Source organism: Bombus vancouverensis, chromosome 11, assembly GCF_051014615.1.
Source record: "Bombus vancouverensis nearcticus chromosome 11, iyBomVanc1_principal, whole genome shotgun sequence".
Classification (NCBI taxonomy): Eukaryota; Metazoa; Arthropoda; class Insecta; order Hymenoptera; family Apidae; genus Bombus; species Bombus vancouverensis.
The window spans coordinates 1,479,740-1,495,232 of NC_134921.1; the positions used below are offsets into that span (position 1 = coordinate 1,479,740).

Genomic DNA, 15,493 nt, shown 5'->3' on the forward strand with positions numbered 1-15,493 from the left:
AACTAATTTACTTAATTAGCGATATTACTATAAAATTGAATAAATACTTTCGAGATAAGATCTTTAAACGCCAGTGCTGCTAAATCTCCTATTTTCTTTTTAATAATAGTTGAACTTCATGTTGAAATTTTTAAAAATTTTCGTCTCCATATTGTTCTCATTCGAATCTTTGCAAGATGGATAAAACGTGCAACTTTTCGAGGCAATATCCGAAATATACCGCTGTTTGTAGTGAACATGCTCGATATCGTGGTTAATCTCAAATGCTAGTTCAAATCTCAGTTCGCTGTGGAGTGCCGAAGCGTGCAGACGTGTCTCTAGTGCCCAGCGTAGTCCGAAAACAACACGTGTCGCCCAACCGTCGAAAGAGAACACAGCCAAGTGACCTTTACCCTTTAGGGAGAAGAAAATCCCACGCACCTAACCCCAACCCGAATACTAGCTTCATAGCCTCACGACTAGTTATTCATTCCGAATTAACTAGCTCGATGATGGCCCAGCAATCGCGACCAGGCTCTCCGGAGCAGACTCGCAGCTACCACGCGCTACCTCCCCCGTGGCAGAAGTGTAGCAGAACTCTCCGCACCAACGACGCTAATACTACAAAGAAAAGGAAAATAGAAACAACAACACAAATAAACACTCACAACAGGTTCGCCGTATTGGAATCCTCAAACGACGCCACGGAAATCGTAGAACCGCCACCAAACCAACACTCACAGAGAATCCCCCCTCCCCCACCAATATTTGTGGACGATGTCATCGACATACAGACAATGATCAAGTCCCTAGAGAGAGATATCTGCAAGGAGGAATATAACCTTAAGATAAGTAACAATAAAGTAAAAATACTGCCGACGAACCCAGAAGCTTACAGAAAACTCACCAAGACACTCAGGACCCTGAACGCCAACTTCCACACCTACCAACTCAAAATGGAAAGGCCTTTCCGGGTGGTTCTACGAAACATACACCACTCAGCAGACATAGACGAACTCAAATACGAACTTTCAAAACTCGGCCACGAAGTCATCAACGTAAGTAATATAAGGCATAGAGTCTCGAAAGACCCGTTATCCTTATTCTTCCTAGACATTAAACAAAAGCCGAACAATAAAGAAATCTACAACATCAGTCGCCTAATGAACGCGATAGTAAAGATCGAACCACCGCTTGTGAAAAAAGAAATAGTGCAATGCAAAAGGTGCCAAAGGTACGGTCATACGCAGAAATACTGCAACCATACTTTCCGCTGCGTTAAATGCGCAGGCACTCACTCCACTGACCAGTGCGCCAAATCACCGGAAACCCCAGCGAAATGCATCCACTGCCAAGGGGACCACCCTGCCAACTACAAAGGCTGCCCAGCATATAAAACACTATACACGAACAGGTACCCTAAGCTCAGAGCAAAAGAGGTATCCAACCAAACACCCAGCCCGCCGAAATTCACGACTACCCCAACCCCCTCAACCAACCAAACACCCAGTCCTACCAAATTCATCTCCACCTCAACCTCCTATGCCCAAGCAGTACAAGGCATCCAAAATAACCCGAACAGCCAAAGGAATTTTCCCCAAAACAGTGTCCCCAACCCACCTAACACAGACAACTTCTCAAGGCTTGAAAAGTTAATAGAGAAACAATCAGAGCAAATAAATCACTTGCTATCGCTACTAACACTCATCGTGGAAAAATTAGCACGCCCCGACTCAAAATAAAACCAAGGCGCATAGAACTCTGGAACGCCAACGGTCTAGCGCAACACAAACTTGAACTAGAACTCTTCCTAAAACACCAGCAAATCGACGTAATGCTCGTATCGGAAACCCACTTCACCGACAAGAACTACCTGAAAATAAATGGTTACATATTCTACCATACCCAACACCCCAGCGGAAAGGCCCACGGTGGCACCGGAATAATAATCAAAGCAAGTATTAAGCACTACGAACTTCCATCATTCCAGAAAGACTACCTCCAAGCAACAAACGTAGCAATAGAAGACTGTCATGGCACAATCACCAGCTCAGCAGTATACTGCCCTCCCAGACACTCCATCGCCAAAGAAGACTTTGATAACTTCCTGGACACCCTGGGCAATAGATTCATAGCTGGAGGAGACTATAACGCCAAGCACATCCAATGGGGCAGCAGACTGGTTACAGCAAGAGGCAAAAACCTCTTAAACAGCATAATAAACAACAACCTCAACTACCTCACCACATACGAAGCCACATACTGGCCCACTGACACCAACAAAATACCCGACCTTCTCGACTTCTTCATAACTAAAAATATCTCATCAAGACACGTCCAGATCAACTCTTTAGAGAAGTCTTTACACACTCAACTTCAGCCTTAACTTCACTAAAAATTAAGGCAGAAATCGAAGCAGCCACGGAATACTTAAACACGAGCATAATAAACGCCATCCGCCTCTCCACACCGACAAAGCCATCTAACAGCAAACAAGAATATCCCCAATACATACTAAAAACAATAGCAGAAAAACGTAGACTAAGAAGAGTATGGCAGACCCAAAGAACACCGGATGACAAACGCAAACTAAACAACGCAACTAGAAAGCTATCCAAAACCATAAAAAATTACAAAAACGACTGTTTCCATAAATACCTCGCCAGCTTATCCCCCACAGCCGACTCCAACTACTCACTATAGATGGCCTCCAGGAAACTCACACGCCCCCCACAAATAATCCCACCTATCCGCCGTCCGCAAGGTGGATGGGCGCGAAGCCCTATAGAAAAAGCCGACCTGTTTGCTAAACACTTGTCAAAAGTATTCAAACCCCATCCCTCCAAAGCTGCCGCGGACGTTACTAAATACCTGCACACCCCCTTCCAAATGTCCCCTCCTATCGAACCCTTTACTTCTGCAGAGACTATAGAAACAATCAGTCGCCTAAATCCCAAGAAAGCAGCAGGGCACGACCTAATAGGCAATAAAGCAATCAAGGAACTTCCCATAAAAGGGATCGCACTCATCACATCGATTTTTAATGCTATCCTTCGCCTTGGACACTATCCTAACGCCTGGAAAATCTCACTGATTACCCTCATCCCTAAACCCGGTAAACCGATATACGAAACCAGCTCCTATCGCCCAATCAGTCTTTTACCTATCCTGTCCAAACTAGTCGAGAAGATGCTCACGAACCGACTCCTTTCAATCCTAGAGAACTTGAAAACACTCCCAGACCACCAATTCGGCTTCCGGAAACATCATTCAACAGTAGAGCAAATCCACCGCATAACTCATACGATCAGCCAAACACTCGAAAAGAAAAAATATTGCTCAGCGGTTTTCCTAGACATCCAACAGGCATTCGACAAAGTATGGCATGAAGGGCTACTATACAAGCTTAAAAAGATCCTACCTCACCCCTACTACTCCATCCTAAAATCCTACCTAACCAATAGACAATTCATGGTTAAATGCCTAGACGCCACATCCGCAACATTCCCGATAGAATCCGGCATACACCAAGGTAGTGTCCTCGGACCCGTACTGTACTCCATCTACACTGCCGACTTACCTATATCAAACGAGATAACAATAGCAACATTTGCAGACGACACAGCGCTATTAGTTACCCACGCAGACCCGGTAATAGCCTCATTCACTCTCCAGAGATGTCTCGACTCCATGGAAAAGTGGTTTCATAAATGGGGCTTCAAAATTAACGAAAAAAAATCCTCACATGTAACCTTGACGCTCCGAAAACAAACCTGCCCCCAGGTCACCATCAACAATGCAACAGTTCCTAGCAGGGACACAGTCCGATACCTGGGCATGACCTTGAACAAGAGACTAACGTGGAAGACACACATCTCAGATAAAACGAAGCAACTAAAGGACAAACTAAAAAAACTCTATTGGCTCACGGGCCGACGCTCCAAACTAAACATACAGAATAAAATTACCCTCTACAAGACCGTAATAAAACCTGTCTGGACCTACGGAATCCAACTATGGGGAACAGCAAGTAACTCCAACATCGAAATACTACAACGATTCCAATCGAAAATGCTAAGAGCCTTAATAGACGCACCTTGGTATGTTACCAACGAAACCATCCATCGCGACCTCAAGATACCTACAGTCAGAGAGGAAATAGCAAAATATAGCGACAGATATAGCAAAAGATTCAACAAACACCGAAACCCCCTAATCACTGGACTACTCGATACGACGGACCAGATTCGCAGGCTGAAGAGGCACTACCCGCTAGACCTAAACGGTAGATTCATTTAATTATCCAAATTAAGCATATGCACTTACTTATAATACTTATAAATTATACCTATCTATAATAAGTATTAACTTATTGTAAATAAACAGCCATGTCACTGCGCCACGCCAGAAAAGTTACTGAAAATTCTCAACGCGAGAATTGATTGTAATTTCAACAAATAAATAAAAAAAAAAAAAGTCTCAAATGCTGGTTACCGGTGGAAACGATGAAATGGACTTCAATTTTGAGACAAATTGAAATGTGCTCGTATTCGCAAAACAAAAAGAACATGCTATTTTTCGTACACACGTCGATAGAAACTTACAAGAGAACATCCCCAACTCATAAATTTACAAAATTATGAAATCTTGGGGACGTGTAAAACATATATAGATACGAATATACTATAACGCGATTTCGTTTGTTGCTCAAACTCCCTCTTAGAGAGTAAAATTGGTCTCTGAAAATTTAGCTATTTTTCGATTTTGTTATAAAGAGCAAAATATGAGAGAGAGAGAGAGAGAGAGAGAGACAGACAGACAGACAGACAGAAAAGGTTTTGAGGCAAAAGTTACATCTCTTAATTAGGACTGTAATTTGATAAAAGATTTATGAATTGTTCACATAATTAGGAAATGTTATAAAAAGAAATATTTATATAATACACAAGATTCAAAAGTTCTTCGATTTACGAGGAACATAATTCACCAATACGATAAAGCCTGTATTTGTGTTAAAAAGAAGTATGTCGTTTCATAATTATTTAAACCATCGGTTAAGATTTCCGTGAAAAAATGAATTAAAACAGATTATTTATATTTTCGTTCATAAATTTTTGTTCTAATTATATAAACGCTTAATAAATCCTTTGCCAACCAACAGTCCCCGTTAAAGGAAATAACTTTTGCCCTGAAACTTTTTTTCTATCTACTACTAGTTAGTTCTATCTACTACAAATAGTTGAGTTTGCAGCTGTCAATTTTAATCCCTTGAAAAGGATTTGGGCGGCAAACGAAATCGCGTTATACATATCTCTGAAGTTTCATAATTTTCTGAATTTTCGGGTTGAGGACGTTCCCTTGCTAGTTGTAGAGGGAACTCTCGGAGAGGGAACTCTACGACGCGACCAGGGTGGCTTCCTGTAACGTGACCCTGGGTCTGGACCGAGTGGAGGCGATGAACAACAGTCAACGAACGTTCGCGCCGCGTTTTGAGCTTGGAACGAGAGTGTCGTCCGGTCCCATCGTACGATGACCCGATGTGAACTGCTGGTGATCTGGTGGCGAGCCGTCGCAGTCTCCTCTTGCTGAGAAGCGTGCATAAGACGGGGATACGAGCGGATACCGGACGGTGTCCTATGCAGCGGCAACTGATCTGGCGGCGTTGCTTCTGTTCGAGCTTCGGACTCTGGTACTCAGGTCTACGAGCACCTAAGGGGTCCAGGATCGGGAGTTGATCCTGCCAGACGGGCGGTCCTGGACGTCCGGGAAACCAGGGAGCCGTAGCGATCCCAGCTAGTTGGCGAAGTGGGTGGTACGGGCTACCGAGTAATGGAGACGATACTTCTGAGCTGGGAGAACTGATGGGGACCCGCTTACCTTTCGGATGACGCAGGTGACGGGACTCTGCCATCACTGCGGCGAGAGCAAGGACACCGCGCAGCAGAAATGCTGCGTTCTCTCTTGCGCATCGTCATTGGCGAGAGTTTGCCAACAATTGTCGGAATTTTAAGCTTTGGAATATAGCGAGCGTTCGACGTTGTGCTACTATAGTAATATCTACTTTACAATGAAACGATTAAGAGTGATATAGAAAAGCAAGGAAATTATACTAGATTTGTTGAGTTTTCTAAAATCTATTTTTCGTTTTAGAACGATGACGTATGAATAAATAAAAATGAACTTTTATAAATATAGAATACGTAGGTAACGTATGAACGTGAAACGTAATTATTGGAGAAGTATTTTATCTACAGCAATTTCAAATTTAAGATACTTTTTTTATTATTCATTCTACATTAACAAGTGTTGTTCTAGTACAATGACGGCTAATTTCATTTGGAGCCTAATTATGCAGAAGTGTGTAACGTGTAACAACTCGCACTTGTGTTATCAAGTGTTTCTCTACTTTAATTTAAAATTGTATACGTGTTCTAGTTATATGTACGTTATACACGTAATTCTTGTTATATGTATATGTATTTAAAGCAAAGAACGATAAGGAGTAATGTCTTTATCATAAGAATTTTCAATAAATGTTTATTATCGTGCACTTGTTATGTACAAAATGTAATCTCATTTGGCGACGTGGAGGAAGTTGGTAAAGGAAGCGGAACGTGAATTTATAGGTTAGGCTGGTCGGCTTGTGGTGGATGCGTTCTGATGTATTCAAGAGCCCTTTGAATCAATGGAGAAATAGCTGGAATGTGTTCGCCCTGTGGTTGGAATCCGTTATGATCGGCAACATATGTCACCTTAATTGGTGTACCATCGGGGGATGTATATTGATACTCTCCTTGGGTAACAACAACGGGTGCGCTCCTTGCATCTGTCACCACTGGAGTTCCACTTTCAGAATGATAAATTCCATTATCTGTTTCGTAGGAATAAGAGTAGGATCCGTCAGGCGAAATATCTTGAGATTGTTTAACGATAACTGGTTGATGCTCAGCCACATCAGCCGAAGCCATAGCCAACATAGCAACAGAGATCACTACCTAAAACAAAAGTTTCATATCTTTTATCAATATGTCAATTATAAACATAATATTATTCTCATCAATTTGTAGATACAATATTATATTATGTACTTAAACATTAATACATATTTAGATGGATATTTACATCAAATTTGATAGAAAAAATCATCTATATATTTACGTTAACTATTTACTGTATTTTTAAATGAAATTATGTATAAATTATGTAATATTTAAAATGGGGTAAAGAAAAGATGAATAACTCTGGATGATGAAGCAACAAGAACACCGTAAAGGCTTGAACAACGACGCTTGACGTTTGTTAAAAGCCAGAAGCATAGTAAGTAAACATTTGATCAATGGACAAAGGTTCTACGAACTGATGAAAGCGAGTTTACTGTGTTTTATAATGACGATAGAAATAATGTTACTATATGCAACACGAGGATGGACGTCAATGATTTAATATTAAATTGACTGCAAGATGTGGAGATGAAAATATAAGGTTGCATTTCCAGCAATAATATTGACCCAATAATACAAATTTAAACATACTATGAGACAGGTCTTTGTACCTAATGTATATAAATTTTGTTTGAACTTGAAAATGTTAAAGTCATCCTTTAAAATGCACTTATATGTTTAAGTAAATTATGAAAACTCACAAATACGTACAGTAAATGTTTCTGTTTGCAAATAAATATATCACCAAAAGTTATATAGTTCACTATAATAATTACATAACAAACGACATACTGACTTTGTAAGATGGAAAATTCGTTAAAAACCGTTCCAAACAAAATGGATCGAATATGTATACGGGAGGAAGTAAAATATGAATATTTCAAATAAAAAGCAGGTAATATATAAAGTATAGTTATATATGTATATTATAAGATTTATGTATTGTAAAGTTTGAAATAATAGTATAGTTTTTTACAAAATGGGTTCAATATTTAATTATTATATCGGAATCGTTAGCTTCGATGTTTAATATCGGAAATGTTTTAATTCCCAAAATATGCGTAGAGAGAAGATATCATTTTCGCAAAAGTTACTATCGTATATACTTTTGTATTTTTCGGTGGTGTTTAATACAAATTTATTTATATAAAATATATATTCTATTGCATATATACATATTACATATTCTATAATATATATTATTTTGTTTGTGAAACCATTTTCATAGAAAATGCAACGAAGAATATAGCGTGTTTCTAAAGTTATACAAATGTAAGAAGTTTAAATAATTGATAGAATAAAAATAAAGGCGATAAGGTTAATACAGTCAGAAAAATGTGAAAAAGAAGACTCACGAGAAATTTCATTTTGAAAGATAGCTGGTTGTCACCAGATGCGAATCCAATGGAAGAGATTGAGATTTCGAATGTGGTTTCTGTGTGACACGAATGCCCTTTTATACGAAACTTTGGACATCGCTTTCGCCGAATATTATATTATTCGAAGAAGAAGAAGCTACAGTTGATGAGGATGAACGAAAGGGAGAGAGAAAGAGAGAGGGAGAGAGAGAGAGAGTGAGTGAGAGAGAGAGAGAGAGAGTGAGAGAGTGAGAGAGAGAGAAAGAGCTGAAGAGAAAGAGAGAGACAGGAATATAAAAAAATGACCCATCAGACAAGCAGAGAACTCTGCAAAATTTATTCGTTGGTTTGACATTTCCATGTTGCCTAAATCGATTGCTTGTATAACCATATACATACATATATTAATGTAACTTTTGACTATTATTAGCTCTACCGTATATATAGCATAGTACGTTTTAAAATCGCATGGGTTTGCATTGTTATGTATGTTAGAGCAATGTAAACATACATTCTCCATAATTATTGATATAAGACAAAATGATTGATCAGCGAAGTAGAATAGGATATAATTTAAGCATTTCATAATTATGTAATTTGAAACTACATTTACTTCCCAAATGCATACATTACGTCTTTTTGAATCTTGTCGCTTCGTTCACTGACTCGCGCACACAAATTTATATTTATATAGAGCGCCTCGTTTTAATTAAATACATATTTCGAAAAATACAATAGGTACGGGTAAATATTTTCGACGGGTAAATATTATTACGACAAAAGTGTCAAGTAAAGCATATTCTCTATAATTTAAGTTTCTAATTTAATTATTTTTATTAACATTATACAATAATGTACATATATATATATATATATATATATATATATATATATATATATATATTTGTGTGTATGAGTGAGTGAACAAGATGAAAAGAATACAATTATAATAAGATATGATTATAAAACATGTATTGGAATGCTATTTGATTTTTATTGCTATGTATATACCGAAAACACTACTACATACATATCTATGTTTAATTTTGATTGGTGATCGTAAAAATATCAGATGTCATGCTTGGAAATGTTACGTAACAGCCTTCCCATTCTTGAATACCTCTTTCATCTCTAGTAGAGATGACCGTATACCTTTTTTTAGTTTGAGTAAAAATAACCTCGTGGCTTAAAAAAGTGTAAAAAATTCAAATAGTTTTCACGCAACAAGCCATCATCATCTTGCTTTAATTTTGTTGTAAAATTTATAACAGGAGCATTTACCCTGCGTTTTACGTGTGTACTCGTCATCGCGTGTTTTCATTTATTCACCCCACGAGAGATTTCTAACGCTGAATTCCGCAGTTAACTGGTTAATAGTAGTTATTCATTTATTACACGTTATCTAAAGTGTTCAATGCAATCGAAGATTTCAGTTTAGTAAATAATTTCTGGGTAATATGTCAATAAAACTAATCTGCACTAAACGTTGGGCAACGTAAGGCAACGTAAATCGAGGTTTTCATAAAAAGGAAAAGAAATCTACCGAGTTTTCTAAATGAAATCATGCGCTGTTTTCCATATTATTATACGAGAACTATAGTAAAATCAAGTAATGCACACTAGAACACTCATTTATTTATATGCTGCCCAAATATTTCCTTATTTTAAGTTTCGTATTTTTTACAACAATTTAACAATTAAACTGAGTCAATTATCAAAACTTTATGCCACGGTGAGTTTAAGGTTTCTTAAATATGTGCAAGGAGAAAAACAGACATAATAACTGCAACTTCGGTACAATGTAGTATGCATTGGCGGACCAATATCCCTATTTATATGCTCGCCATTGTGCATCGTGAACATAACAACTCAACGAGCATAGTTTATTACGAGGATGTTTACTTTCACGTATTAAAACTAAGAAGTTGCTTCTACCAAAGTTAATATTTTTAGTTGTAATTATTATAATTCGGTTGGGTGTACATACAGAGTGCGTGTCAATAAGAATTACTGCCTAAGTAACTCGTTATTTATTGTTCTCATCGTTTTAAATGACTTTAATGAATTTTATGAATTAAAATGAATTACGTTGATTGCAAGGGACTCATCGGATGGATGCTATTTTACTTTCTGTGATATCAAGGTGACCTGAAGTTTTCTGAATGGCACCGTATATATTTTGTAACATCAATCGGTCCAGTTGGTCCATTAGTCTCTAGAAAAAGGTGTTAACATATTTATGCCGAATAATTATTACTTTGACAGATATTTTAACCTTAATTTATTAAATTTAAAATATGTAAGATAAAGTCGAAGAATAGCGCTTTACGTCTTTTTCTGTCATTCGCACATTAAATTTGACAGATTGTAGTTATGTCATATGTGAAACTAATGGTTTTTCGGTATAAATAGGTTAATACTTTTTCGCAGAGAATGTCCAGTTCGATGGGCTAATGTAATAAAAAATATACCATGCTGTATAAGAAACCGAAGATCACCTTGATACGGCAAAAAGTATAAGATGTAAAAAAATAAAATAGCATCTATCCGATGAGTTCCTTGAAACGCAACATATGGTAATCAGTTGTTATGGATTGGCTCTCATTGTATATACTATTACCTTATTTCTAAAAGTTACTTTGTTGTTGTATTTACTTCATTAGCTTTTATATAAATAAACATTTATAAAACTATTTATCGGATTACATAAGTTGGCCACAGAAGAATTGTCGAATCGGAGTAATTGTGCTACAAATTTCAGTGTTAAATAAAAAATTCGAACGATATGCACACATTGCATTAATGTTTTCGGAAATAGTAAAATAAACTAATAAAATAAATTAAAGAAATGAAATATTTCCCAGTAAATTAGAACCCTACTGTATTTAGTATTGGTCAAATAAAATGTTATTTTTGAATACTATTTTAGAAATGTTTTCCAATAAATAAAACATTTCACTTGCAAAATTGCACGTATGATATAAAATAAAATTGAAATAACGTTTTACTCGGCATTGTGCCAAATAAGCTTTCATTGAATAACAAATTGATTGGATATTGCTTTGTAGAGCAAACAATTTATTTTATATAATGATAGACATTAAATTACATTATATTTACGTTCGGATGTATTCAATCGCACATCTGAAACGATACTGGAAAGTTTTTTTTCAAGGCTAGACATGTGACGCTTTGATACGGTACCAAACATTCTCCGCTGACCATTAGTCGACCGATTAGCTTCTATCGTGATGTACATACATATACATTGTGGCTCGAAACAATCGATGAATTGTCAAGCGATTTTCCTAATGTCATGTAAAAAATTTGTGGAATAAGTCTTCACACACCTTGTCCAGAAAAGTAATTAGTTCCTTGAATTGGATTTCTTCCTGTTTGGTTTAAACAAACATTCAAACAGTTGCCACTTTCTACAGTAAGATACCGTAAATGATGGTTGGCTCAGATAGTGTATTTCGAATAGGTGTTCCTGTTTCGTTTGGTACTAACTAGCGCAGGAAACTTAGTGAAACAGAGGGTTTGTTTCAGCCTAATTGACTAACTTTCATACAGTGTTAGCCGGGATCCGTGAGAATAATTCTGCAATGCGAAAGAATGAGTGGTATATACTATGCAAAAGGGATGGGATTCTATCGGTCGATCGGACAGTCCATGTACGTATCAACAGCAAACCCAAGATCAAGAGACTGTGTTTTCGGCGTCAAAGTTGATAGAACTGATGATTAATCAGAATTTGTCCTGCTCGCCACTCTCTGGTAATTGTGAACTGAAGGAAAATTACTGGTTAGAGGTACACGCATAAGAGAAAATTTTGGAACTCTACGAGTTCCATCTCTAGCATACACTATCTTCCTGAAGATGTAAGTTTTATAGGTATTTCAGGCGTTTATAGCATCTGTTACAATTTGTAGAAACGTGTTGGTGCGATTAGCAAAATTCGCATGAAAAATGCAAACTACACCTTGTTATTGACACTCTGTCAGATTTTCTTGATTTGCAAGACCTGGCTTCTTTTATATTAAGATTCTCGTGTGTAATAGGTGTTCCATGTAATTAATTAATTCACAATCCGCTTTTTTTATTGTTTTCTTTTTTATTTCCTCTTGCTGGTGAACTTCCATACTTCCTTGGTTACTGCGGCTAATCTCTCTCACGTGTAATACTCTACTTCTTCTCCTTAGTAATCCGACGTTTGAAAGTTAATCTTGGATTTGTTATTGCAAGTTTTGCACACAATATATTGTTATTGGTTTCTTTGTGCATCTATAATTAATATCCTATTTTATTAATTTTTAATATTCTATAAGCGATCGTCTACGATTAATATATGGATTTATACTAATTTGCTTAATGCAACGTAATCTAAAAATCCAATACTGCCCATTAACATTTTTTAAAGTAGGTCCGTTGGATATATTTCATGTTTGAGACAAGTAAAAACATATCAGGGAGTAAATTATTAGGTTGTGGTACGATTATTCCTATTTTGTCATATTTTAAGATCCAATGTTAATTTAAGGTCATTTCAATTATTTGTAAACTAGTGACTTCATTGTGAAATGAGCCCTTTTCCAATGACTAGCATAGATTCGCAACTAAATTACTTGTAGTCCCTTACTTAAATCAAAACTCTTTGTATCTAACTGCACCCTAACGTTTACTTAACCATAAAACACGGTGAGTATTGTTTCACGCTTTCCGAAGATATGCGATCCTTATACAACGCTGCTAATCTTCGCTATGTGCTATGTTGCTAGTTACGTTGACGTTGCACTATTTTCGGTCGGCCGCGGTCTATCAAACCGAAACCAATACCGATACTTTTCTTTAAAAGAAGCTGGTTGTCTTTTCCGCGCATATATTTTCTTATTATATGAACTATCGTCGAACGTCTAACAATAAATTGTAAACAATAGGAGCACGCGTTATGTACACATTCCCCTGATTCACATTTCATACAGGTTTGCAATATCATTATGTATTTAAAAGTAAATATTTCATGGACTCCTTTTATATGAACGTGATCCTATTGTGTAAACGAACAATCATAGATGGTGAGGAGAAATAGCCGACTCCTATAAATAGCTATATAAAAAGCTGGACTCCCATTACACGAACGATTTCGTTATATAAACATGCTTGCCCCCCGACAGGTTCATATAAACGGAGTTCTATTGTACGTACATACATTTATCTCTCAGCCGTATACATACATCGTGCATACTCATATTATTATGTTAATTGGCGAACATTGCACGCAGATGTACTATTGTATACAGAGACCTGTGTGATGATTTCCCGAAGCTAAAATTTTATATTTCAATTTTATTATCTCATCCTATGACATTCACCAAATTTTGTCTCGTTCAACCATCGATGGCAATCGGAACTAAATATTAGCTCAAAATATTGCCGATCTTTCCTTTTCGTTGCATATAATACTTATATACAGTACATAAGTTATTAAATTATCCGAATTTTTCTTAGGATAGAAGAGAGGATAGAAGAGAGAAGAAACCCTAAAGCTCTGAGTTATGATTTTTTCGTTCATATATTTAATCTTAAATAATTATGGATCAATTCCTCCTGATGCAGAGTTTCCCGAAGGATGCAATCATGTAAATTTACAAATACAAACACAACTTTGCTGACTCTGTTTACGACTATATGCTTAAAAGTAAAAGTGAAACATTTTCTGCAAGAATTGGTGTGATGAATGAAAGTATGCCGTTTCATACGCTGCAATTAACAATTTCAGCCAAAAGTAGAAACCGATATATGCGGACATGTCGATGTGTACTCTTACTGAAGATATTGCTCTATTGCTCATCTCCCGTTATATTTACATATTTATTGCTGCTAGCTGTATACTTTCTTAAATAAATGTATTTCTTAACATTTTTATTAGTGATATTATATAGTACTATTTAGTATTTTTGTATAATAAATTATTTTTATAAAAATAATAAACGTTCTTCTTTAAAAAGCAGATTTTTTTTCAGTATAAGATCTAAAGAGTTGATACTGATTAAATAAGAAATTCAAAATGTTTTTGATATAAAATATTTTATAATGCATTTGTGATATAAAATATATTGATTTCACGATCTACACACTACTGTGCTTGCGGATATGTTTCTTCGCCTACGATCTCGTCGCGTCTTCACGGATAAATAAAGCTTATCAAAATCGATTATATTTATCGTTCCTATTCTTTCTCTATTCTTTATTATTCTCGTCGATTTATGTAATAAATTGTACGAAATATTAAGCCTCTATTTTAATATAGTAGCCATTAATAATTATTTCATCTAAATCGATATTACGTAAATATCTTTAAAGCTACTAACAATACCAAAAATGATGTTTCGGTTAAAAGCTGAATGGTTTCAAGGAGAATGGAATCTGACGTCGATAATCGTTTTGTACGCGAATACATAAAGAAAGTACGAACGCCAAGTCATATCTCTTTAATTAACATCATAAGTTTGTAATAATGTTTATGCATTTGTTGAGACTTTTCTTCTCCTATGTTTCGTCGCTGTAAGACGGAGAGCGTTTGGAAAAAATCAAAACAGACACGCATATGTAAGTAATAGTGAAAATCTCTCTCTTCCTCTTTCCTTCTCGAACAGGACCAGAAAGGATATGATAATAAGGCTCGGATAGGAGAGTTTTGTATGGAGTCAAATGTATTTATATGAAGTCATTTGTATTGAGTCAAGGCCGTTTACTTTTTCCTCTGGCGCCACATTTTAGTTTTATACGCTATTGCTATAGAAAGAAAGAGGCTTACGAATTAGGTAGAAAGAACGAAAAAAATCAGCTACCGTACTAACAAGAACAAATTTGTCTTATTTGACGTTCGGTAAATCCTTTTTTATCGGTTGAAAATTTGGTACCACGCTAATTCAGCTAATCCCAATAGGGTGACATTCAAAGATTGTTGCTTCACTATGCTTATCTTCACTATACCGATACAATTAAATCCATGGAATGCTTCGTGCTTAGTCGTCTTCTATTAATTTTATTAAAACCTTCGGCTGTTGGCTGATTGTTGCCCTTTCTATCTTTTCTTTGTATCTTTTAGTACTATTTGTTCGGACACAGTTGACATTTTTAAGTCTCTTCGTGTATTCTTATTTCTGAAATACCATGGTACATCCATCACCGTTCTTAGGACATCTGGAGTAT

At 36.4% G+C, this 15,493-nt stretch overlaps 1 protein-coding gene across 1 annotated transcript; it reads right to left on the minus strand.

The window, feature by feature from the left end:
- Positions 1-6,323: 6,323 nt before the first annotated feature.
- LOC143303341 (larval cuticle protein LCP-17) lies at positions 6,324-8,382 on the minus strand. Its single transcript, XM_076622705.1, has 2 exons — positions 8,276-8,382; positions 6,324-6,974 (listed from the first exon to the last, which is right to left on the minus strand). Exons 1-2 carry the CDS (start codon positions 8,285-8,287, stop codon positions 6,600-6,602), a joined length of 387 nt encoding a protein of 128 aa, XP_076478820.1. The 5' UTR covers positions 8,288-8,382; the 3' UTR covers positions 6,324-6,599.
- Positions 8,383-15,493: the final 7,111 nt, after the last annotated feature.